This window comes from Panthera leo, chromosome B1, assembly GCF_018350215.1.
Source record: "Panthera leo isolate Ple1 chromosome B1, P.leo_Ple1_pat1.1, whole genome shotgun sequence".
NCBI classification, from domain to species: domain Eukaryota; kingdom Metazoa; phylum Chordata; class Mammalia; order Carnivora; family Felidae; genus Panthera; species Panthera leo.
Genome location: NC_056682.1, coordinates 160,588,891 through 160,616,460, shown reverse-complemented (window position 1 = coordinate 160,616,460; position 27,570 = coordinate 160,588,891). Strand labels below are relative to the sequence as shown.

Below are 27,570 nucleotides of genomic sequence, written 5' to 3'. Positions count from 1 at the left end.
AAGGTCAATTTTGAGTTAATTACAGCTTGCTATCCTCCCTTCAGTAATAATTTTTGATATTTTAATAAGGTATTCCCATTAATTTTCCTTTGCTCTGTGGTTGTCAATTTAATTATTAGTACCATAAAAGCTCTAAGATGGTTTTTTTATGTATGTAATTTCTGTTGGAATTTATTACCTTTAGAATCTAATATTGCCAAATGAAATCTTAGTTCACGTTTAGAAAGCATGTGAGTTACAATATTCTAGTGTTATAGTAAAGGCAAAGCCAATTCTTACCCCTTCTTTTTTCTTTGTAGGAATATCAAGATCATATATAGAAAACATTTACAGGTAATTCTTAACTGTTCAGCTTTAAAGGAAGATGCTGATTTAGGAAACAATTTTGTGATCACATCAATGACTCTGATAGTGTCAGGATGTCACCTTGTATTTATTTCTAAGTTACTTGTACCTCCAGTCCAAGAGACTCAAAGCAGTCTTCGTGGAAACTTAGGAGAATCATAATGGCACTGACACCCACATGCTGTTAAAAATGTACTAAGGTTTCAAAACTGCTACTGAAACCAGACAATGAATTCAAGATGGTGAGTTATCACCTGAATCAAAATCAAGGCACTATGGGTTTTTTTTTTCCCCTCAAATAACCCTGAATCATTTCTGACTAAAAGAAGCATTGAAATTGTGAAGGATAATAAAAAGATTCCAACAAATCCTAAAAGTTAAAATTCCCACCAGTGAGAATGTTAAAAAGTGCCTAAAATCTTTTGTGTGCAAATTTTACTCCTATAACTGAAACATTCTTGAAATTACTTTCAGGCTTATTGAAAACCGTTTACACAACTATTTCCAACTATGAACTATATATCAAAATATGTGACCAAAACTTCCAACCATCTAAAATAAAGCAGTGCAAATCCTATTTTCAAACATAAATGAAAAATAATGAAATAAAGGATATTTCTGAGTAACTTGAAAATCCTGTTGTCTCAATAATTTAACCTGGAAAAAAATATCCATTCCCAGCAGCACATCATACCTCACTGAACAAACTGTGACATCACAGCCAAAGTATGAACAAAAAGCCTTGTGCCCCGGAAAAGTGAGAACACTACCGTGTTGTAAACAAGAGGGGAAACAGAGGATGTACTAGTTTGCACATGGCGTCAGAATCTAAGGAAATATACTCATACTTAAGAGGAGATAATGCTTTCATGCAGCTTACAAAATGTTTTGCTTTCTCTCCTTTTATCCAGACATATACATAGTATTTTTACAGTATCTGTACATAGAGCATTTGAACCACACGACATTCTGAAATTACTATTCAATCATTATCTGAAAAGGGAGAGGGGATGGGGAAGGGGTCTACTGGGTCTACCGAACTGTCTTCATGGCATCGTTGTACGCAAACCCCTGACATGACAGTGGCGTGTCCTCTGTAACACTTGAAAACAGGCACAGAACCACTAAAAGTTACTAACATCGTTAGTGCCTTTCTGATTGACCGGAGGTCATGTTTCAGAGCTGAGCTTAACATTTGGCAATCTATCTTTCCATTTGAAAAATAGCTGGGCGAGTAAAACACTGTCAGAATTGGCTATGGCCCCATGATCATCTCCTGCTGGCTGGTATTTAATGTACATCTGTAGCACTAGGCAGCACTTTCCCTGCTAACTAATTCCAGAAACTAGAACACTCAATACTGCATCTTGTGAAACTGCTGGACCTTCTCCTCCTAGTCTCAGATCATCTGAGCAACTCTTAGGGACAACCCCTTCCTCCTGAGATCAGAGAGGAGGGATGTGTGCTACTGTGGTTGAACCTTGGAAGGATCGGTCAAACTGTCAGTCCTGTGCCGATTCAGTTGCTGCTGTTGCTGAGACTGGTGCTGCTGGTGATGTGACTGAGGGAAAGTGCTCTGTTGTAGTGGAAATGCAGCAGAGAGGATAAGCTGAGTCGAAGGATTCCCGTGGAGCAACCTTGAAGTCTAGAAAACAAATGAATTATGCAACATTGCTTTACCCTCGTTATGCTGTCTACATCAAGATTTACTCAAGTTTTCTGCTCTACATAGGGACAGAATCCTTAAATTCCACATAATCTACATCATTTGTACTTTCTCACTTAAAAATAGTATTTTGGAAAATGCTTATGAGGCTTTCCCTGCTTTTGAAAGTACAGAATTTCTTTCTTTAAGGAATCTGAGCTAGATATTTTATGGTAGAGAAAGCAATCTATGTCATGAGACCAACCACACATATTTTTTCCTTTTATAAATCCTAAAGACCACAATTTTAGACAGTAAAATGTAAGCATAGGCAGGAACATACGAAACATACACTCTGGGGTCAAAGAGACAGTGCCTCTGCAGTCTGTTCAGTTGGTTGTGGCTGCACGTCAGTAGCCCAGAGCATGGGCCACTGGGTTCAAACTCTGGCTAACCCACTTGCTAGACTGTGTGACTTGTTCAAACTATTTACTTCTTTGGGACTCGGTTTCATTTACAAAATTAAGATAATCACAGTGCCTCCATACTGAGTTTTTATGAAGATTAAATATTAACATTAGTGTTATTTAAAAGTACCAGAAAAACGAAGGCAAAATTAGACACTTAAGTCTTATATGTAGCAGTGTGGTGTAAAAACCAACCAACCAATCACACGAGGGCACAGGATCTGAAATCAGAAGCCTTCAATTTGAGTTGTGCTCTGCCATTTATTAGCTGTGTAACCCTGGGCAAGTCTCAACTCCGTGAGCCTCTTTCTTTCACCTGATTTCTATTTCTGGTTATACAAAGGAAATTAGCCCAAAGAAAGTGAAGTTTTAAATGAATTTTCTCAGTCTTACTGACAACACACCTTGATGCAGCGCTCCTAATCTAAACATATGATGGGAGATTTTTGCAAATGTATATAAAGGACACCTGTGCACACACACACACACACGGACAGGTCTTTGAACCCTACACTTTGCCAAGGACCTAGAAAAACTTCTTTTTCTCTTATTTAGAAAAAGTTTTTGTAACATAAAGAGCTCAGGATATTTGTGAGTCTTACAGGATTACAACAGAGGCGTATTTGGAACCTGGTGTTATATAATCAGAAAAGTCAAATTGTGTATTTACTATCTACATAGAGGTGCATTTCTAAAGGGTATTGTCTACCTTATTTCTTCAGGGGTCCCATGTCTTTGGGATACTTTTTTCAGAAGGGAGGGATAAGAGAATGCTTTTTATTTATTTATTTTTGGGGGGCGGGGCAGGTTAATTTGTTTTAATTCCAGTATAGTTAACATAGAGTGTAATACTAGGTTAGCGATAGTGGTTCAACACTTCCATACAACACCTGGTATTCATCACAAGTGCACACTCCTTAACCCCCGTCACCTATTTCCTCCCCCCAACCACCTCCTCTCTGGTAACCATCAGTTGGTTCTCTATAGTTAAGAGTCTATTTCTTGGTTTGCCTCTTTCTTTATTCATTTGCTCATTTGTTTCTTAAATTCCACATACAACTGAAATCATATGGTATTTGCATTTCTCAGTCTGACTTGTTTCACTTAGCATTATACTCTCTAGCTACATCTATGGTATTGCGAATCACAAGATTTCATTTTTTTCATGGCTGAATAATATTCAATTGTGTACACACACACACACACCTTCTTTATTCATTCATCTATTGATGGACAGTTGGGCTGCTTCCATAATTTGGATATTGTAGATAATGCTGCAGTAAACACAGGGGTGCAAATATCCTTTCAAATTAGTATTTTTGTCTTCTTTAAGTGTTTTTACTTTATTTTTTTAATGTATTTATTTAAATTCAAATTAGTTAACATACGGTGTAGTATTGGTTTCAGGAGTAGAACCCAGTGATTCATAACTTAAGTATAACACCCAGTGCTCATCCCAACAAGTGCCCTCCTTAATGCTCATCCCCAACCTACCTCCTCTCCAGCAACCCTCAGTTTGTCTTCTGTACTTTAAGAGTCTCTTATAGTTTGCCTCTCTGTTTTTATCTTATTTTTCCTTCCCTTCCCATATGTTCATCTGCTGGGTTTCTTAAATTCCACAGATGAGTGAAATCGTATTTGTCTTTCTCTGACTTATTTCACTTAGCATAATACACTCTAGTTCTACCCATGTTGTTGCAAATGGCAAGACTTCATTATTTTTCATCGCTGAGCAATATTCCATCGTATATAGTTATATATATACCACATCTTCTTTATCCATTTGTCAGTCGATGGACATTTGGGCTTTTTTCATAATTTGGCTATTGTTGATAGTGCTGCTATAAACATTGGGGTGCACATGCCCCTTCAAATCAGCATTTCTGTACCCGTTGAAAAAATGCCTGGTAGTACAACTACTGGGTCATAGGGAAGTTCTATTTTTAATTTTTTAAGGAACCTCCATACTGTTTTCCAGAGTGGTTGCACCAGTTTGCATTCCCACCAGCAGTAAAAAAGGAACCCCTTTCTCCGCATTCCTGCAAACATCTGTTGTTTCCTGAGTTGTTAATTTTAGCCATTCTGACAGGTGTGAGGTGGTATCTCATTATGGTTTTGATTTGTATTTCTCTGATGATGAGTGATGTTGAGCAGATTTTCATCTGTCTGTTAGTGACATGGATATCTGGAAGAAGTGTCTATTCATGTCTTCTGCTAATTTCTTCACTGGCTTATTTTTTGGGGGGGGGGGTGTTGAGTTTGAGAAGTTCTTTATAGATTCTGGATACTAACCCTTTATCTGACACATCATTTGCAATACCTTCTCCCATTTTGTCGGTTGCCTTTTAGTTTTGTTGATGGTTTCTTTCGGTGTGCAGAAGGTTTTATCTTGATGAGGTCCCCATAGTTCATTTTTGCTTTTATTTCCCTTGCCTCCAGAGACATGTCTAGTAAGAAGTTGCTACGGCTGAGGTCAGAGAATGCTTGTTCTTTTAAGGACTCTTGTTCCCTAACAGATTTAGAAGACTGGGACCTTAAGGCAAGTTCTCTCCTTTTTTAAGGTTTTGCTCAATTCTCATTGAATATTATTTCCTCTAGATAATAGTTTATAACTTGTTATAAGTTCTTGTTATTAATTCACTTATAACAATAACTAGCCTAGTCATTAACAGCTACAGTATGGGCTTTAAGATCTACAGGACTGTCAGTATGACTCAGACATTTAGGCAACTAACCTTAAGTTTTAGCTTTCCATATCACCAGGTTAAGAACTCTACGTGCACCGTAACACGGGTGATAAGTTAATAATGTGTTTATGCCTGAGTATACAATACTGAATCTTCTAATCACACCATATATTGTGGAATCCTAAAATTGATGACATGGTATGTATGTGGCTGGCCTACATGGAATGGTCTCCAGCACAAATCTAGGCTAGCCTACATTCAGAATTGCTCCCCTTAGGCAAGAAGGGAAAAAGCTGGATTTCCAGAAGTCATAATCTGCTACTGTGCACTCCACTGAGAGTACTGAGGTCCAGGAATTTATCCTGAAATCCCAGCTAACCCTACGTAACTTTCTTCCATATCCATTAGATAAGCATATATCCAGGTATCTATTGAGATACATGAGAAGATATGTGTCTACATTTTGGCTGATCTGAGTGTTTGCTACATTAATCAAGACAGTGCTGATAAATTTCAGCTCGTTATGTGCCTTGTAACTATGTTCAGTGATTTACATGTACTGTTTACCCATGAGATATCAACTATTAGCACTTCCATATTATAGATGAATTTTGGTAAATAACCTACCAAAGGTCACACAGTATATGGTACAGCAGTGACTCAGTCTCAGGGCAGCCTGACTTTAGAGCCCAAGCTCTCAATTATGACATACACAGCCCTCCACAGTATTTCTCCTCTGATATTAATTTACAACCAAAAAATCATTGTAAAATTTAATCCAACATAATAATTCAAGATAATGCCTATAACTTTTTTTTTTTTTTTAAATCCCTGTTGACATGCCTGCCCTGTAGAGTAGAGCATAGAATCTGATGGGCTGCTTACAAGGAAGAAAGAAAGGTGTCTGGTGAATTCTAGAAACTCTAGCCAGACAGAACTCTATATAAAGTGGCTTGATGTGTCGGTGGGCAGCAAGTAGCTCCTTATTTCTATCCAGTAGTTCAGAGAACTGGCCATGTCCACAGCAGTGCTAGAAGTCTTCCAGAGACCAGACAAGGGAAGAAATGATAGCTAGCTGGACAAGCTTTCTGTCCTTCCAGAGATTTAACTTGTACAATAAGCTTGTATGGATTTTTCGGATGATTTACAAAACTTCTCTTAATGTCTAATTTCATTATATGAAAGTAAGCGGGCTTGGGAGAGCTCCCATGGGCAAAATTACCTGTAAAAACTGCTGTGGTGGTTGGGTCAGCGGAGCCTGAGAAGGTTGCTGAACTGAAGCAAGCGGCTGTTCCTGGGAGTTCTGCTGCTGTGTGGCTGGCAGTGCCTGTGGCTGCTGCTGCTGGGTAGCAAACGTAGGGTAGGCAGTCACCACCTGCCCCATGAGCATTGTGCTGGGTACCATGACCGCCCCACAAGCTACAGGAGCAGTTACTAATTTGGTCACAAGCTGCTGACCTTGAGAAAATCTGTTAAGAGGAAATAAAGAGAAGAAGGGAAGTCAGAAAGATAAAGTATTCATTATAAAAGGCAGTGAGGTGAATACTTCTTTAATACCCAGTGATATTGCCAGTTTAGATTTTTAAAAGCTTTACGTTCCAATTTTGTTTCATGTTTTTAAAGATTCCTCCTGGGGCACCAGTAAAACAAAAATGTATAAGCAAAATGAAATGATCACAAAGCAAATACAAAGTTTCTGGATATCCATGTGCAAAAGAATAAAGTTGGGCCTTTACCTTACCCCACATACAAAAATTAACTCAAGAGTGGATTAAAGCACTAAACATAAGGGCTACAAGCATGAAACTCTTAGGAAAGAAAACAGGGGGAAAGTTTCATGACATTGGATTGGGCAATGATTTCTCATATGTGACACTCAAAAGCACAGGCACCAAAAGAAAAAAAAAAAGATAAACTGGATATTAAAATTAAAAACTTCCATGCATCAAAGGACACTACAGTATCAACACAGAGAAAGAGAAACCCACAGAGTGGAAGAAATTATTTGTAAATCATATCATCTGATAAGGGGTAATAACTAGAATATATAAAGCAATCCTACAACAAACAATCTGATTAAAAAATGGGCAAGTATCTTGAATAGACGTTTTTGTAAAGAAGAAATAAACGGTCAGTAAGCAAATGAAAAGATGCTCAATGTCACTAATCATAAGGGAAATGTGAATCACTTCACTTGCACCAGGATGACTATGATAAAACAAACAAAATAACTAGTGTTGGTGAAGATATGGAGAAGTTGGGATACACACTGCTGAGAGGAATGTAAAATAGTGCAGCTCCTATGGAAAACAGATGGACTATTGCTGAAAAAATTAAGTACAGAATCACCACATGATCCAGCAATTCCATTTCTGAGCATATGCTCGAAAGAACTGAAAGCAGGATCTCAGATATTTGTACACAAATATCTGTTCACAGCAGCATGATTCAAAACAGCCAAAAGATGGATGCAACCCAACTATCCATCGATGGGTAACAAATAAAATGTGGTATATTCATACAACAGAATATTATTTACCCTGAAAAAGGAATAAAATTCTACCACACACCACAACACAGACAAACCGTGAGGACGCTGTGTCAAGTGAAATAAACCAGTCACAAAAGACATGCACTGTATGATCCCATTTGTGTGAGGTATCTACAGTAGTGAAACTCATAGACTTATGTGCTTAGAAAGCAGAAGAGTGGCTTCTAGGAGCTAGAGGGTAGAAGCAATGGGGAATTATTGTTCAATGGGTACAGAGTTTCAGTTTGGGAAGAAGAAAAAAGTTCTGGAGACTGATGGTAGTGATGTTCACAACAGTATGCGTGTACCCAATGAACTGCTGAAACAGTTAACATGTTTTATGTATATTTTACCACAATGAAAAAAGTTTTAAACCTGTTTAAAAAATACCTTTTTTCTTTTTATAAAATTACTAGGTACTTGCGAGTCCGATATATGTGTCCTCCGAAATGCACATTATTTTGCTAACCATGGATAAACTTACAGCTAAGCTATCATAAGGGATTTCTAAAAATCTCCCTAGTTTACAGAAGACATTTACACTGCAAATTGTATCTTATAAACATAAATGAAAATTAAATGACATTCCAACAGTGAATAAAAGTACCATCAATTTATACATTTATCAATGCAGTATAGTACTTACCATATTAGAAGTCACTAACATTCACTCCCTTCCCACCTTCCTTCTTCTATTTTAAAAATAATAATAATAAAAACCCTGGTGCCTGTTCAGGGAATAACATTATTTCTATTTGCCTCTTCTGTGAAATGAAGTTAGCTTCTCACATTGGTCACTACAGCAAGAAAACTGAGCTAAGCCTCTCCTGGGAAAGGAGCATAACTGCACTTATAAACTGAGGAAAGTACATAACGGTGTCCAACTTAGTACAAATGCACTTTATTATTTATGTGGTCTCCACAAGACAAAACCTATTTTTTTTGTTTTTGTTTCCTTTTCTTTTAAATTTATTTCAATTTTAGTTAACATAAAGTGCAATAATTGGTTTCAGGAGTAAAATTCAGTGATTCATCACTTACATACAACATCCAGAATCTATTTTTGAATCCATACCATATCTTTAAAATAAAACAACTTTTTTATGTATACTTCAGGACCAAATGTATTATTCAATGCAAAAAATATGTAAAAAAGAACAAAATATTTACATATGAAGAATGATGCCCAAAGAAAAAGTAACATTTGGAAAGTGTTTTAGGCACAGAAGTATTAAATCCTCAATTCTCTGTAAATCTTAAAAGAAATTAAAATCTGAATTGCCCAAACTGCTCACTGATAAAATGTGATGAGAATACTTCATCCATCTCTGGCACCAAAAGACATTCTTCAATCTACTTATGCTTAACTATCACTTCTGTGGCTTTGTATATATTGTTCCCTGAGCTGAGAACACCCTCCTGAGACTCCCTATCACATGTACACCCACAGCCAAGCTCTTTAAGACTCACGCCAAGTACCTCCTCTGTGAAGTTTGCCTTGACCACACTCCTCTCTTCACCTGTTTGCCTCAATCTATAAACCTGCTCACTTCCTCTTTCTAAAGACCTAAGCAGAAGTATTTATCATACAGTAATACTGATTTAACTTTTTATGGCTTCCTAGTCTGATCATTCTCGAGATGAGGAATGTACCAGCCATACTCACTTTAGTAGGCACTCAAATGTTCGCTGAAATATATATTTTCCCCTCAAAAAAAAAAAAAAAAAAGAGGTTCTACAAGTAGTTGCTAAACTGTATCCTCCAAAATGCACATCAGCATTCTAGACTAATGAAATTTTCCTCAGGCTTTAAAACGAACCCTCTAGATTTCTATGGAGCACATTCATAACATCTTTCAGAATGTCAGACCTAAAAGTTGGACTTAACTTGAGGAACTAAGTTCCAAAGAGAAGCAAGTTCTCCCTGCTCTCACTGCCTCTGTGATCCTGCAGCTTCTTTACTCTCTGGAAATTATTGGATTTTAACAAAATCTATTACACAGTGTGATACAACAATAAAATTATAAAAGCAGCAGCCTACTTGTATTACAGTAAAATAAGTAAAAAATAAAAAATATTCTAAATAGAAGTTTTAAGACTATAGAGACCCTATAGTCATTAAAACATAGTTTCCCAATATATGAAATAATGATATTTCTTCAAAATACTTGCTTGTTGTTGTTGTTCTTTCTTTTGGGAGAGCGAGCGAGAGTGCGCGCGCTAGGGAGAGGGGGAGGGGAAAGGGAGAATCTTAATCCATGCTCAGTGTGGAGCCTGACACAGGGCTCAATCCCAAGACCCTGGAATCATGACCTGAGCCAAAATCAAGAGTTGGATGCCCAACTGAGCCACCCAGGTGCCCCCAAAATATTTGTTTCTAAGTCAGCTATTTGGACTGCCTACTAAAATAAGTCATGAATGGCTATTTTTCTAGAATGACCCACAAATGTTTAGTGTGCTTTTGAAATCAGACACCAAAGCTAAAATTCAGAAACTGCTCATCACCCCCTTTGCTACCTATAAGCCTTTGACCAAATTACTATAAACTCACTTTTTTCTTATCTGGGAAATAACAGACCCTAATACACATTTAAATAAAAAAAAGAGTTAAATGAGATAGTGTATTTTGAGCACCTAGTACAGTACTCAAAAAACTCAAGAAAGGTAAATTAATTTTATTCCATGACATATATCAACTATGCTAGTATCCACCCTAACCCCTGTTACTGCCTGAAAACTCAACATTTGTACTACAATGATGAAAGTTTCAGAGTGATACAAACCCTGCCACAAATCTTCTATAACGGTATGCCGTAGATGCTGGATTCTATAATATTTGGTAGAACATTTCTGGACCAAGAACAAAACTTGTTGTCCGTTTATTATAAAGTCCTTAAACAATGAACATAATCTGCAATTTTATTTCAAATTCAAGAACTCTGGTGGGAGTTAGCTACAAACTGTTTTTTCAAATCAAATTACTGTTTTTTAACTAATCAATTTTTACAACTTTGTAAAAACTCATGAAATATGACAACTACCTGATCTGTCTGTCCTGAGTGAATGTAGTTACAGCAGTGCTCTGGGTACTGTTCTGTGGCATGCTAGATGGAATCTGGACCATGCTTCCAGCTGCCGGCTGTGAGATCACCATAGTGTTATAGAGCGGAGTGGTGAGTGTGCTCTGTGTCTGACTAGGAAGCGAGGTTTGTTGACTGTGCCCACTCAGTACATTTTGTTGACTCTGCTAGAAAACAGAAGATTTTACGATAAATTAAATGAAAACATTTTTTCAGTAAATATACATACACTATTAGCATCATTCTAACAATAGCTGGCAAGAAAAGAAGAGGCAGGACTTGTTACTCTGGGAGAAATCTAATACAAAGGAAAAAGACTTATAGTAACTGAGAATGAATTAGTCTTCAATCCTTGCTTGAATACAAGGTATGATTTTAGAAAAGGAGCATGATCTTAACAGGGATGAAATAAAATATAGACGAGCAATTTCTGTTAAATGCCCAAAGTGAGTGACTAACATTAGACATCTTTATAGATTTCATTTGAAGAATTGGGATTTATAGTCACAGATGTATAACAATTACCTGCATCAAATTTCCTGGAATTTATATGAAATTTCTTAGAATATTGATTAAACTATCACTGTGCCCCAACTATAAAATTTTTAAATGTCAAAATACCGAAAGCATTTAACATCAACAATTTAACAATTTTGTACCAAATATTTTAATGATCACCCTCAAAAATAAAATCCTATTATTTTATTTATTTATTTTTAAAGTAGACTCCAAGCCCAAGGTGAGGCTTGAACTCACAACCCTGATATCATGAGACAATACGGTCTTACTGGCTGAACCAGCCAGGAGCCCCTAAACTAAACTTTCTAATTATTACTGTTAAAATATGGAATTATTCGAGATAGAGCTTCATTTTTGTTTCAGCAATAGCATACATTTCAATCACTGAGCACTCCATAACCCACTATACTTGATATCATTACCTGACTTGATGTACTTTGTAAAGTCTGCTGTTGTATCATATGCTGAGTTGTGCCAATGTGTCCGGTATTCATTCCACTCTGAATTTGGTTGGTTTGAACGACCTGGCCCTGCATACTTATAGGTGCAAGTTGCTGGATGTTAGATGAATTTCCAGAAGAAAGTTGAACAGAACCAAAATTCAAACCAGGGGTTGACTGCTGTAAAAACATCTTCAGAAATAAAGATCACATTGTACCGTGAGATCATGACCTGAGCCAAAGTCAGACACTTAACCAACTGAGCCACCTAAGCATTCCTACAAATTAAGTTTTAAAAGCAAATATCAGGATGGTCTAAGTCATTCTGAATGAATTAGCAATAAATACAGAATAAAACATAATTCATATTCATTCTTCCAGTTATCCTAACTCTATCATGTTTCCAATTGTCAGAAAAAAGTGTTATAAATTTCAAAACCTCTACTTGTTTGAACACTTTACATGTTGGGGACCATTTGTTTCATCAGATGACATTACCCTAGCTCAGTGCTACTCAAGGCCTATGGACCGGAAGAGATCCAACATGGTGGAGAAGTAGGGGGACCTGAAATTCCCTCATCCCTCAAACACAGCAGTATTGAGGCCAAAGGACTTTGAATTCCAAGAGTCCGGGCTGCATAGTGACAAAGATGTCTCCAGGGACCCACAGGGACACCTAGCGGGCCACAGGGCTACTTCAGCAAACAAATCAAAGCACACCTAGTGGAGGGTCCAAAACATGACTACAAGTAGGGAGATAAAGCAACCAGAATCACAACAACAGAGAACAAATAACACACTCGAAAAAACACCTCCTGAAGGGCCAGGCTCTGGATAGTGTATGACCCCTCTTTAATATAGTAGTGCTCCCAGGTGCAGGCCACATAAGTTTTAAAACACATCAGGGACAGAAAACTAGCCAAAATGATGAAACGGAAGAATTCCCCTCAAAAGAAATTCCGGGAAGAAATGACTGCTAAAGAATTGACCAAAACAGATATAAACAATATAACTAAACAAGAATTTAGAATAATTGTCATAAAATTCATCTCTGGGCTTGAAAAAAGCATAGACAGAACACACAGAAGACAGAACACAGCAGAGAATCTACTGCTGCAGAGATGAAGGGACTAAAAAACAGTCATGATGAATTAAAAAATGTTGTAAATGAGGTGCAAAATAAACTAGAGGCGGTAACAGCAAGGATTGAAGAGGCAGAGGGGAGAATAGGTGAAATAGATAAAATTGTGGAAAAAGACGAAGCTGAGAAAGAAAAAAATTCTGGACCACAAGCAGTGAATTAGAGAACTAAGTGACTCAATGAAATGGAACAATATTTGTACCACGGGAGTTCCAGAAGAAGAAGAGAGAGAAAGGGGCCAAAGGTGTGTTTGAACAAATCACAGCTGAGAACTTCCCCTATCTGGGGAAGGAAACAGACATTGAAATCCAGGAGGCACAGAGAACTCCCTTCAGATGTAACTTGAATCAATCTTCTGCATGACATATCATAGTGAAAGTGGCTAAATACAAAGATAAAGAGAGATTTCTGAAAGAAGCTAGGGACAAATGGGTCTTAACCTACGAGGGTAGACACATAAGGGTAGTAGGAGACCCATCTACTGAAACTTGGCAGGCCAGAGGGGAGTGGCAGGAAATGTTCAATGTGCTGAATAGGAAAAATATGCAGCCGAGAATCCTTTATCCAGCAAGCCTGTCATTCAGAATAGCAGGAGAGATAAAGGTTTTACCAGACAAACAAAAACTGAAGGAATTCATCACCACTAAACCAGCCCTACAAGAGATCCTAAGGGGGACTGTGAGTGCAATGTTTTGCAAAGACCACAAAGGACCAGAGAAATCATTACAAGCATGAAACCTACAGCTAACACAATGAGTCTAATCCATATCTTTCAATAATAACACTGAATGTTAATGGACTAAATGCTCTTATCAAAAGACATAGGTTATCAGAATGGATAAAAAAAACAAGATCCATCTATTTTCTGTCTACAAGAGACCCATTTTAGACCTGAGGACACCTTCAGATTGAAAGTGAGGGGATGGAAAACCATCTATCATGCTACTGGAAGTCAAAAGAAAGCTGGAGTAGCCATACTTATAGTAGACAAATTAGATTTTCAACTAAAGGCTGTAACGAGATGAAGAAGGGCCTTATGTATAACTACAAGGTCTACCCTTCAAGAAGAATTAATAATTATAAACGCTTATGCAATGAATTCGGAAGCACCCAAATATATAAAACAATCAATCACAAACATAAGCAATCTTATTGGTAAGAATGTGCTAATTGCAGGGGACTTTAATACTCCACTTACAACAATGGACAGATCACCCAGACAGAAAATCAACAGAAACAATGGCCCTTAATGATACAATGGACCAGATGGACTTGACAGATATATTCAGAACTTTTCATCCTAAAACAGCAGAATATACATTCTTCACAAGTGCACACAGAACATTCTCAAAACAGATCACTTACTGGGTCACAAAACAGCTCTTGATAAATATAAAAGAATTGAGTTAATACCATGCACAGTTTCCGATCACAATGCTATGAAACTTGAAACCAACCACAGGAAAAAGTTTGGAAAACCTCCAAATGCATGGAGGTTAAAGAACATCCTACTAAAGAATGAATGGGTCAACCAGGCAACTAAAGAAGAAATTAAAAAATATATGGGAACAAATGAAAATGAAAACACAACAGTCCAAACCCTTTGGGATACAGCAAAGGTAGTCCTAAAAGGAAAATACACTGCAATCCAGGTCTATCTCAAGAAACAAGAAAAATCCCAAATACAAAATCTAACAGCATACCTAAAGGAACTAGAAGCAGAACAACAAAGAGACCCCAAGGCCACCAGAAGAAGAGAAATAACAAAGATCAGAGCAGAAATAAACAATACAGAATACAAAAAAACCAGCAGAACGGATCAATGTAACTGAGTTGGTTTTTTGAAAAAATAAGCGAAATTGATACATCCCTAGCCAGACTTCTCAAAAAGAAGAGAGAGGACCCAAACAGATAAAATCACAAATGAAAGAGGAGAGATCACAACCAACACCACAGACATACAAACAATTATTAGAGAATACTATGAAAAATTATATGCCAACAAACTGGATAATCTGGAAGAAATGGATAAATTCCTAGACACTCACTCACATAGTACCAAAACTCAAACGAGAAGAAATAAAAAATTTGAACAGACCCATAAGTAGTGAAGAAATTGAATCAGTTATTAAAAATCTCGCATTAATTAAGAGTCCTAGGCCAGTTGGCTTCCCAGGGGAATTCTACCAGACACTTAAAAGCAGAGTTAATACCTATTCTCAAGCTGTTCCAAAATATAGAAATGGAAGGAAACTTCTGGACTCATTCTAGGAAGCCAACATTATCTTGATTCCCAAACCAGACAGAGACCCCACAAAAAAGGAGAATTACAGGCCAGTATCTCTGATGAACATGGGTGCAAAAATCCTAAACAAGATACTAGCAAATTGAACTCAACAGCACAGAACAAGAATTATTTACCATGATCAAGTGGGATTCATTCCTGGACTGCAGGGCTGGCTCAATATTCACAAATCAATGTCATATATCACATTAATAAAGGACAAGAACCATATGATCTGTCAACAGATGCAGAAAAAGCATTTGACAAAATACAGCATCCTTTCTTAATAAAAACCTTCAAGAGAGTCAGGTTAGAAGGAATATACCTTATCATAAAAGCCATAGATGAAGGCCCACAGCTAATATCATTCTCAATGGGGAAAAACTGAGAGCTTTCTCCCTGAGATCAGGAACACGACAAGGATGTCCACTCTCACCACTGTTGCTTAACATAGTGTTAGAAGTCCTAGCACAAACAATCAGACAACAAAACGAAATAAAAGGCATCCAAATTGACAAAGAAGTAGTCAAACTTTCGCTTTTGGCAGATAGGATACTCTACATGGAAAACCTGAAAGACTCCACCAAAAGGCTGCTAGAACTGATTCATGAATTCAGCAAAGTTGCGGGGTACAAAAATCGATGTACAGAAATTGCCTGCATTTCTATACACCAATAACAAAGCAACAGAAAATCAAGAAATCGATCCCATTTATAATTGCACCAAGAACCATAAAATATCTAGGATAAACCTAACCAAAGATGTAAAGGATCTGTATGCTGAAAACTATAGAAAACTTATGAAGGAAACTGAAGACACAAAGAAATGGAAAAACATTCCATGCTCATGGATTAGAAGAATAAATATTGTTAAAATGTCAATACTACCCAAAGCAATCTACAATCAAATGCAATCCCAATCAAAATTGCACTGGCATTCTTCTCAAAGCTAGAACGAACAATCCTAAAATTTGTATGGAAGCACAAAAGACACTAAATAGCCAAAGTAATGTTGAAAAGGAAAACCAGAGCTGGAGGCATCACAAACCCAGACTTTAGCCTCTACTACAAAACTGTAATCATCAAGACAGTATAGTCATTGGCACAAAAACAGACACATAGACCAATGGAATAGAATAGAGAACCCAGAAGTGGACCCACAAATGTATGGCCAACTAATCTTTGACAAAGCAGGAAAGAGTATCCAATGGAAAAAAGATAGTCTCTTTAGCAAATGGTGCTGGGAGAACTGGACAACAACATGCAGAAGAATGAAACTAGACCACTTTCTTACAGAATACACAAAAATAAATTCAAAATGGATGAAAGACCTCAATGTGAGACAGGAAACCATCAAAACCTTAGAGGAGAAAGCAGGCAACAATCTCTTTGACCTCAGCCGCAACTTTTTGTTCAATAAGTCTCCAGAGGCAAGGGAAATAAAAGCAAAAATGAACTATTGAGACTTCATCGAGATAAAAAGCTTCTGCACTTCAAAGGAAACAATCAACAAAACTAAAAGGCAACCGACAGAATGGGGAAAGATATTTGCAAATGATGTATTGGATAAAGGGTTAATACCCAAAATCTACCAAAAAACTTACTAAACTCCACACCCGAAAAACAAATAAACCAGTGATGAAATGGGCAGAAGACATGAATAGACACTTTTCCAAAGAAGACATCCAGATGGCCACCAGACATATGAAAAGATGCTCAACGTCACTCATCATCAGGGCACTACAAACCAAAACCACACTGAGATACCACCTCACACCAGTCAGAGTGGCTAAAATCAACAACTCAGGAAACTACAGATACTGGCAAGGATGTGGAGAAAAGGGAATCCTCGTGCACTGTTGGTGGGAATGCAAACTGGAAAACAGTGTGGAGGTTCCTATCCTACAACCCAGCAATAGCACTACTAGGAATTTATTCAAAAGACATAGGAATGCTGATTCACAGGGGCACGTGTACCCCAACGTTTATAGCAGTGCTTTCAACAATAGCCAAATTATGGAAAAAGCCTAAATGTCCATCAACTGATGAATGGATATAGAAGATGTGGTTTATATGTACAATGGAATACTACTTGACAATGAGAAAGAATGAAATCATGCCATTTGCAGCAACATGGATAGAATGGAAGGTATATGCTGAGTGAAATAAGTCAGTCAGAGAAAGATATCATGTTTTCACTCATATGTGGATCTTGAGAAACTTAACAGAAGACCATGGGGGAAGGGAAGGGGGGAAAAAGTTACAAAAAGAAAGGGAAGAAGGCAAACCATAGGAAACAAATACAGAGAACAATCTGAGGGTTGATGGACGGTGGGGGAGAGGGGAAAATGGGTAAAGGGCATTGAGGAGGGCACTTGTTGGGAGAAGCACTGGGTGTTATATGTAAGCGATGAACCATGGGAATCTACCCCAAAAACGAAGAGCACACTTTACACCCTGTATATTAGCCAATTTGACAATAAATTATATTGAAAAAAAAAAAAAAAGGGCCTGTGGACTGCTGGTTCTTCATCACCTATCATTTATAATTTATGGCATGAGACAGAAGTAGTTTTCACTTAAAGTTTCCCTTCTCCAAAATACTAGTCTGACAGATGTAACTTTAGTGGGTCAGTAGATTGACCAAATAAGACTAATTTGAATCATACCTACTGATATTTCACTAAAACAATGACTGATGATTGATTTCTAAATTCTGTACCAACATGTACCTAAAAGTCTATATAAAATATTATTTTCATATTATGGGTATAAGCTTACTAAAAATAAAGACTATACAAGATGAATCTAATCTGGAGAAACAAGGATGTTGATGGAAATATTCTTAGGAATGAATCAGACTATAAATTCAATCATATTGAGTAGGTAACCAATGAGTATTTACTGAACCAAATTGATGAAATGTATTTCTTGCATCTCATTTTTAAGTAAGAAAAGTCAATTTTATTAAGAAACCAAAATGTGAATAGCATGCTTTGTTGTATTCAAATATAATAACTTACCTGCAGCCCTTGACCATGGACCATTTGAAGTTGTTCTTGAATTTTTCTTAGTTCTTCTTGTTGCCGATGAATGTTTGCCTCTATCATCCGTGTCCGTTGCTCTAACTGGTCTTTTAGATGCTGCATGGCTCCTAACTGAGCTGAAAACTGAAACTGAAGTCCCATGTTTGGAAAAAGTGTAACATATTTTAGAATCACTTATTCTTCATAATTGTGCAATGTGAAAAATAAGCAGTATATATCATGAGTTAAAAATGTTATACCAGTTACTAACGTATTGCCTCTTGGCTCCTAATTCACCCACCTTTGCTTAGCTTTGTGCTACTGGAGCTGGACCTTATAAACATCATCCTTTGTCAGTGGACACAAACTTAGTCATGTCAGTAGATGGAGCTAGAGGGATACTGCAAAGGGAGGTGGCTTTCCAGCAAGTCCCACTGGCATCCTTATGGGAAGCTCCCCAACAAATTTTGCTGGTACCCCAGCAGGTGGCTTCCTGCCCTCCAGCCCTGGTCTCTGGCACCTCAGTGAACCTCCCTCTCATCCAGTGGCTACAGCCACACCAACCCCAATGGGAACTGAGTTTCAACCCAGCCTGGAGGAAGAAGTTTAGGAGGTTGGGAGAGTTTTCCAAGTTGTTCCTTCTTTGCATACTGTACTCTCCTTTTCACTTGCAGTTAGTGGCTGCCCCCTACATCCATTATGCCTGTATTCTTTAGAATTCCCTGTTACCAGTTAATATATTTTTTTATATTAGCCCTATTCAAATTTCCGGTATGGCTTCTGACTGCTGACCAGATCTTGACTGATTATGAGTATACACTGGCATTAGAAGACCAGAGATCATATTGTGGCTCTACCATTTCCTAGAACAAGTTTCTTAATCTCTACCATTTAACAAATGAAAAAGTAGCCGGTTCTTAGAGTTACTCATATCAAATTCTGTCATCCCTACAATGTCCTCTTTGTACACACTTGAAGGTTATAAAAATCTAAACAGATAACTAACCATATTTTTACTATTTCCTTTTTCTCAAAAATTTTTTTTAAATGTTTCTTTATTTTTGAGACAGACACAGAGTGTGAGCAGGGGAGGGGCAGAGAGAGAGTGAAACACAGAATCTGAAAGCAGGCTCCAGGCTCCAAGCTGTCAGCACAGAGCCTGACGCAGGGCTCAAACTCACAAACCACAAGATTATGACCTGACCTGAAGTCGGACACTTAACCAACTGAGCCACCGAGGTGCCCCTCACATTTTCAACTGAAGCTGTTCTCAGACAAGTACAAAATGTAGGCTTTTAAAGACTAAGCAATTATGAATGAATAAGTGCAGACATGAAAGAAAACACAGTTATTCTACTTCCAGGAGTTTCAATCTTATTTCACTATGTTTTACTTGAGTCATAAGCAGCTTTTATTTACTACTGCTTGACATTTAGCCACACTTAGCGATTCATCACTTAAGTCTATACAGGCTCATTTAACTCTTTCTATGAATATTTAGCACAGGATATAGTATACCAAAAAGAATTTCAATTTATTGGAAATGTGCCTTAATCTTAAAATAGCCTCCCATAGTGAACTGCATCTAAAAGTGAGAAATGCTCTCCCAAAAGCTTTTTTTCTTTATCTTCAAAAGTTTGTACTGATACTGAATACTACTTTTCAAAAAGTATACAACTCAGACTTCTAAAGTTGACAATAATCATATCTTACATTAGATTACACTAGGTATGAGAAAACATTACAAATTTGTACTTGAGCTCTGCCTCTTAAAAATATTATTCAAAATGTTGTATTTATGTCATACAAATATATTTTATCCTAACAAAAGTTATTTATACCTTTGAATAAACTTTACATTGACATTACTTAAAGGATTTCTATTAAATGCAAATAAGATATAAACAGAAGGCAGAATAACAGGAAAAAAAAATCTCAGAACTAAGAGGCAAAGTGGCTTTATCACTCAACAAAATATGAGGTCTGGATAGTTATGAACATTTTTGACATAGCAGGTATTACTAAATTTCATGAAAATATCCCTTTAAAATGTTAAGAAATAGTCATCCAGTATCTTGAGATTAGTGAACTAATAATATTGAAAGTATACCTAAATATTTACATAAAAAATCTGTTAACCTTCAGAATAAAAAGGATTGAGGACTCGATGATGAAAACTACTGCAACTACAGATAATATTTAAGCACCTTATATAATCATGTTACAGGAAGTCAAGGTTATGGTGTTTAGATAATTTACAACATTGTCAATATACTTGTACAGGTGTCATATAATGGCTAAAATTATATATAGTATAATTTAGATAAAAACCATGTAAGATAAAGGTATTTTCAGAAAAATGTTTTTTACCTATTCTTAACTATCATTATTTGAAATACTGTTAAGTCAAGGTATATTTAACACCAAACAAAACAGTTTGGATTATTTTTACCACTACCTAGTATTTTTAATGTGTTTGAAGCACTGAATGAATAGAGAGTCATAAATTACAAGTTAGGAATTTCTAATCAAAAGTAATTTAGTGTCAATTTTATAAATACCTATTCTTTTGTCTCCTTGCTAATTTCTGTATGTAGGTCTCCTTCAGGACTGAGCCCAAGCAACAATTCTTCCAGAAAGTTTTCATTCACTTCCTCAGGCTGCATTAGGGGTCCATCTAATGTGCTCACATATCAGCCTATATACCTTGGGCACAGACTATACAATATTGCACTGTAGTTATCTGTCATTCCTTCTAGATGTAATAAAATCTTACAGTACATGTATTAATATTGCGAGCACCTGCAATATCTCAAGAACTCAATAAATGCCCTGTGTATGAATGAATATATGAATAAAATTACTTGATTCTTCCACTATCCATAGGAAGAACAAAATGAACAGCTATATTTCATCTTTAATATCCTTCTATTTCTATCTGTAGTGTCTCTCAGTGGAGTATTATAGCATATTAGGCAGGATAATTCTTTGTTGTACAAAACTGTCATGCATCTTTTTTTTTTTTTTTAATTTTTTTTTTTTAACATTTATTTATTTTTGAGACAGAGAGAGACAGAGCATGAACGGGGGAGGGTCAGAGAGAGAGGGAGACACAGAATCCGAAACAGGCTCCAGGCTCTGTGAGCAGTCAGCACAGAGCCCGACGCAGGGCCTGAACCCACAGACTGCGAGATCATGACCTGAGCCGAAGTCGGACGCTTAACCGACTGAGCCACCCAGGCGCCCCTGTCATGCATCTTTCAAGACAAATAGCATCCCTGGTCCTTGCCTATGAAGGGCCAGTGGTACCCAATAATCACTGACAATCAAAAATATCCCCCAGACATTATAAATGGCCACACATGAGATTCACTGCACTAAAAGTATGTATTTTTAAAAATCTCTATTACCTTAAAAACCATTTATCGTTTTAAAATACTCAACTGTTTCAAACAAACAAACAAACAAACAAACAAAAAATACCTGGGACATGCCTTGTGGAATTGGTAAATTTGCAGCTTGAGACATCACTGGTTGTGTTAATGACTGACCAACAGACTGGGAATTTATGGACTAGGAGCAAAATAAAAAATAATGAGTGACAATTATACCCATCCAGAAGTAGTTTCACCAGAAATACCATTTCACCAGAAATGGTATCTTTATAACTGAATTACACTTTGCCTCATGCATTTTTAGCTGAGTGCAGGCATGCATGTTTCCCCCTCTACACTGGACATGCCTATTCCCTATTTATCCTTGTATCTTGTAAGGCATCTGCCACATTACCTTGCATGGGCTCTCAGTAAAAGTTAAAAGACAGAACTGAAAGTGACTGGTATTAGAAATTAAATATAAAATGGCTCTAAATTATTAATTTTTCTTATTTTTTATTTAACTTTGGTGGGAAGAAGAAAGAGAGAGAGAATCCCAAGCAGGATCTGTGTTGACAGCACAGAGGGGCTCGATCTCACCAACCGTGAGATCACAAGCTGAGCCAAAATCAAGAGTTGGACACTCAAATAACTGAACCACCCAGGTGCCCCGATTAACTTCTATTAATTAAAATAAATATCTAATGTTTTACCTGTAAAATAATCAAGAGCATATGTTTAAGAACTACTTCACAAAAAGGAAAGATCTCGAGTGTTATTTATCAACAGCTGTGTTGGTCTTTATAGAAAGGGATAACAAATTAATGAATTTTAAGGATTTGGATGATTTTTTTCCCTTTTAATAACTCTGTATTCAGAAGAATACTGAAGAGTTACCTGACTACTAAATGATGACCTCCTTGGTGCCATCTTTTCATGAGCTGGTAAATGCGGTCTGGGAGGAGTGCTAGTATCTGTTGGGATCTTTGTTGGTGTTGCTGATGTCAGTCAACAAAAACAAAACAGTGTTAGTACTTTATAAAATAAAATTTCCAAAGATTAATCTCAAAATGGATTTCAGTGAATAAAAATGATCTTTAAGTTATTTTTCTAAATTATTTAATTAAAGTGAAGTCTATGACAATAAGATGGCTCATTTGAATTACTTTTTTCTTAAGGACAAAATAAATATTTGAGACAGGAAAACTTTGAATTTAAAAATGGTTACTACTCCTATAACTCAATAGTAAGAAACCTAATAACTCAATACAAAATGGCTTAAGGACTTGAATATGGACATTTCTCCAAGGAAGATCTACAAATGGCCAACCAGCATATGAAAAAATGGTTAACATCACTCATCAGGAAAATGCAAATCAAAACCACAGTGAGATACCACTTCATACCTGGTAAGATGGCTATTATCAAAAAAAGAAAAAAAAAGTGCTGCCCAGAATGTGGAGAAATTAGAACCCTTGTACACTTAAAATTGGTGGGGATGTGAAATGCTGCAGCCACTGTGGAAAACAGTAATGGAGGTTTCTCCAAAAATTAAAAATAGAACTACCAAATGTGATCCAGCAATTCCACCTCTGGGTATTTATCCAAAAGAATTGAAATCAGAATCTCAAAGAGATATTTGCACTCCTATGCTCACTGCAGCACCATTCACAATAGCCAAGATGTGGAAACAATCTAAATGTCTGACAGGTGAATGGAAAAAACAGAATGTGGTAATATACATACAATGGAATACTATTCAACCTTAAAAAAGAATGGAAAATTTCAAGATATACAACACGGGTGAATCTTGAGGATGTTATGCTAAGTGAAATAAGCCAATGATGTAAAAACAAGTACTGCATGACTCTATCATATGAGGTATCTAAAATAAGCAAATTCATTGAATCAAAGACTAGAATGGTGCTTGCCAAGGGCTGGGGGCATTGAAGAAAATATGGAGTTACTAATCAATAACATCTCCATTTACTACAATGAATAAGCTCTAGAGGTCTGCACTACATTGTACTTATAGTCAACAATAGTGTGTCGTATGGTTAAACATTTAAGAAGGTAGATCTCATTTTAAGTATTCTTACTGCAGTAAACTAAAGGTTTACTTTAGGTTGCAAGAAACTGTAGTTTTTGAGGTTTAGCAATGCATTCCTAATTTACATTCATCACTATGTTAATGAGTATGTACTGATTTACACTGATTTGCATTTTGTACCTCCCTCCATTAAAAGCATAAAAGTATAATTTCTCTTTTATAAAATGAGAAAAACAGCTACAAAGGAGAAATTTTTTTTCCTAAGGTTTCAGAAATTCTATGTTTAACCTCTTTAATGTTCTACCCATGGTGTTAAGTGGTTCCAACAACCTCCTTTTCCTTATAATATATAGTTTTAATACCCTAGGAAATGAAAGGGCTTAACTCTTTAAACAAAAAGAAAAAGGTTACTAATTCAATGATAACTATGCAAGTCTTCATTTAAAACAAGAACTAAAAAAAACTCTCAAAAAGCAAACTTAAAGAACACTGACAGGTTCTACCAGTAAAAAGGAATAAACAGTTTTGCTTTATTTTTTGAGGGATGATTAAAAGCAACATAACAATACCAACACTACTACCTAAATATTTTACAGGCTATTTTATAAATAATTCTTTGTTAAATGTGAGCAGTGTGCCTCTTGCTCACTGGAAAAGTTAACAGAGTTCAGAAATGTAAAACTAATCATTTTTAAGTAGCATTTTACCCATATTCCTTCCTGCCTTCCCTCTGGAAACCAACCAGTCTGTTCTCTATATTTAAGAGTCTGGTTTTTTGTTTGCCTTTTTCTTTATTCATTTCTTTTGTTTCTTAAATTGGCAAAGGGGATTAAGAGTATACTTACTATGATGAGCACTAAATAATGTATAGAATTGTTAAAACATTATATTGAACACCTGAAGCTAATATAACATGTTAATTATACTTGAATTAGAGTGTTTCTAGCTTTTTAACAAACAATACTACAGTAAACTTTTTCATGTAAAAATAATACTAAAGTAGCATTTGATGAAAAATGCTGACACGAATAACAATTTAGAAGCACTCTCTTGAAAGAAAGTCTGCTTTCAAGCTAGCGTACTCACAGGAAGGGTCTGAGACTGCTGTGTGAGATGATTTTCTTGAACTCCGGGAGGAAGCAGAAGGAGTTGGGCTGTGATCAAACCTTTCCAAGGCTTCTTTGAGACTGACTGTGTTTATACGATTATCGGACCCAGAATCTTGGCTCTAAGGAGACAGTAAAATAAATGTTTTCTGGTAGTTCAGTTATCCAAAGTTAGCAATATAACTGGCTACTTTTCCTTCTCCAAATCAGTTTTCACCCACAACAAGGCAAAGGTACCTGTGTAATATTTACCTCTGCAATATTAGGTAAAGAAATAAAAATTTCTGTTCTACAGTCAGAAATTTTTTACTTCATTCTTTATTTATAGAAACAGATGCAACAGAATGATTAAACTCTTTGTTAATTTCTACCATACACAAAAATTAACTGTCATGAATCAAAGACCTAAACATAAGAGCTAAAACTATAAAACTTTTAGAAAAAAAGGAGAAAACCTTTATGACAGTGGACTGGGTAACGACTTCTTGGATGTGACAACAAGCACAAGCAACAAAAGTGCATCAAAGGACACTACAAACACAGTGGAAAGGCAGCCCATGGAAGGGGAGAAAACATTCACAAACCTGTATCTGATAAGGAATTAACACCCAGAAAATATAAAAGAATCCTACAACTGAATAGCAAACATCCCCCCAAACAATCCAATTAAAAAACATAGGTCTTACATATATATTTCTCCAAAGAAGATACACAAATGGCCAGTGAACACACTGAAAAAATGCCCAGGGCACCTGATGGCTCAGTTGGCTAAGCATCTGACTCTTGATTTCAGCTCAGGTCACCATCTCAGTTCCTAAGATTGAGCCCCGTGTCGGGCTCTGCCCAGCTTTCACTCTCCCTCTCTCTCTGTCCCTCCCCCACTTGTGCATGCACTCTCTCTCCCTCTTTCAAAATAAATTAATTAAAAAGAAAAGTTGCGGGGCGCCTGGGTGGCTCAGTCGGTTAAGCATCCGACTTCGGCTCAGGTCATGATCTGGCAGTCTGTGGGTTCGAGCCCCGCGTCGGACTCTGTGCTGACAGCTCAGAGCCTGGGGCCTGTTTCAGATTCTGTGTCTCCCTCTTTCTCTGACCCTCCCCTGTTCATGCTCTGTCTCTCTCTGTCTCAAAAATAAATAAATGTTAAAAAAAAAAATTTTTTTTTTAAATAAAAATAAAAAAAAATAAAAAGAAAAGTTGCTCAATGTCACTAATCATTAGGGAAATGCAAATTAAAGCCATGAGATACCACTTCACACCCATGAGGACTATTATTTAAAACAAAAACAAAACAAAAAATCACCAGTGTTGACGAGGATAAATTGGAACCTTTGTACACTGCTGGTGAAAATCTAAAATAGTGAAGCTACTACAGGAAACAGTATGACGGTTCCTCAGAAAATTAAATAATTACTACATGATCCAGTAGTTCCATTTCTAGGTATATACTCAAAAAAATTGAACAGAGTGACTCAAACAGGTATTTGTACACCCATGTTCATAGCAGCATGATTCACAATAGCCAAAAGATGGATGCAACCCAAGTGTCCATTGCTAGATGAATGGATAAACAAAATGTGTTGTATACATACAATGGAATATTACCCACCATATCAAAATCTCCTGTATTCTCAACCTCATCTTTGAACATCCATTTGCTTGGCTTGCTCTAACTAAAAGCTAGCTGTCTATAGAAAACACCACTTCCTTGCAGGACTTTTAAGTGGTGGCTATTTTCTCTTTCACAACCTTCAGATCGCTGCTCTGGAGGGGTAGAGAAGTCCTCCTCCTCCTCTTTCCACAATTTTCCCCTTTCCTCCTTTTCCAAAACTCACAGCCAGAATCTCATATTATCATTATATGACTATCTCTCATTGGTACAGTTATCTACTGACCCTTATGGTCACTCCTCACTAAGTACCTGTATTAAAATTTCTGCTCCTGGCTAAGTCTACCATCAACTTATTCTTAAATCCACGGTTATCAACATCAGTATCAATTCACATGTTCATCATCATGTTTTCGCTCTTCCTTGATGTCTTCTCCCACAAAGATCTTCATTTCCACCTGTCCTCAGTCACTCATTCTTACGATCATATCTTAGACCTTATCATTACCAATAAGATTAACCTTATAGGGCTCCTGGGTGGCTCAGTCGGTTAAGCGTCCGACTTCAGCTCAGGTCATGATGTCATGGTTGCTGAGTTCAAGCCCCGTGCTGAGCTCTGTAATGACAGTGTAGAGCCTGGAGCCTGCTTCAGATTCTGTATCTCCCTCTCTCTCTGCCCCTCCCCGCTCATGCTTGCTCGCGCACTCTCTCTCTCAAAAATAAACTAACATTAAAAAAAAAAATTAGGGGCGCCTGGGTGACTCAGTCGGTTAAGCATCTGACTTCGGCTCAAGTTATGATCTCATGGTTTGGGCCCTGTGTCGGCTCTGCGCTGACAGCTGGGAACCTGAAGCCTGCTTCGCATCCTGTATCTCCCTCTCTCTCTGCCTCTCTGCCACTCACACTCTCTCTAAAAAATAAACATTAAAAAATTTTAATTAAAAAAAAGCAAACATAGGCAATATATACACAATTGAGTGTAGCTGTGGAATTTGATGATATAATTTTCATGTGTCACAAACACCATTCTTCTTTTGATTTTTTTTTTTCAATCACTGAGAAACATGTGGAAACCATATTTTTAGCTTGTGAGTGTTATCAAACCAGGCAGAGAATGAGATTTGACCTAAAGATCACAGTCTACTAAACCTCTCTATCATTAAATGATCTTTCCACTAAGCCCAATCTGTCTACTTGTGGCCTGGATCCCATCTTCTCTCCCCTGCTCAAGAACTTTGCTCTAGCATTTTTTTCTCTATCTCTAGCAGTAA

At 36.8% G+C, this 27,570-nt stretch overlaps 2 protein-coding genes across 9 annotated transcripts in view; one reads left to right on the top strand and one right to left on the bottom strand.

Moving 5' to 3' along the window:
- TMEM165 (transmembrane protein 165) overlaps nucleotides 1–874 on the top strand; it is a 35,767-nt gene extending 34,893 nt beyond the window's left edge. The window contains exons 7-8 of one of the 2 annotated variants that reach the window (XR_006201947.1): nucleotides 300–333; nucleotides 820–874. The gene's annotated coding sequence lies outside the window, so the exon portion shown is untranslated. Of the gene's footprint in view, nucleotides 1–299; nucleotides 611–819 lie in introns of those variants that run through there. The other variant, XR_006201946.1, reaches the window with a different exon arrangement.
- Nucleotides 875–912: 38 nt separating this feature from the next.
- Nucleotides 913–27,570, bottom strand: part of CLOCK (clock circadian regulator) — a 119,457-nt gene continuing 92,799 nt past the window's right edge. For 6 of the 7 annotated variants that reach the window (XM_042936346.1, XM_042936347.1, XM_042936345.1 and 3 more), the window contains 8 exons: nucleotides 24,674–24,815; nucleotides 22,435–22,535; nucleotides 21,647–21,736; nucleotides 18,161–18,313; nucleotides 11,696–11,905; nucleotides 10,716–10,921; nucleotides 6,367–6,613; nucleotides 913–1,990 (listed from right to left, as the gene is read on the bottom strand). In XM_042936346.1, coding sequence (XP_042792280.1) covers nucleotides 1,811–1,990; nucleotides 6,367–6,613; nucleotides 10,716–10,921; nucleotides 11,696–11,905; nucleotides 18,161–18,313; nucleotides 21,647–21,736; nucleotides 22,435–22,535; nucleotides 24,674–24,815 — 1,329 coding nt within the window. In that variant the 3' untranslated portion in view covers nucleotides 913–1,810. The remainder of the gene's footprint in view (nucleotides 1,991–6,366; nucleotides 6,614–10,715; nucleotides 10,922–11,695; nucleotides 11,906–18,160; nucleotides 18,314–21,646; nucleotides 21,737–22,434; nucleotides 22,536–24,673; nucleotides 24,816–27,570) is intronic. The other variant, XM_042936350.1, reaches the window with a different exon arrangement.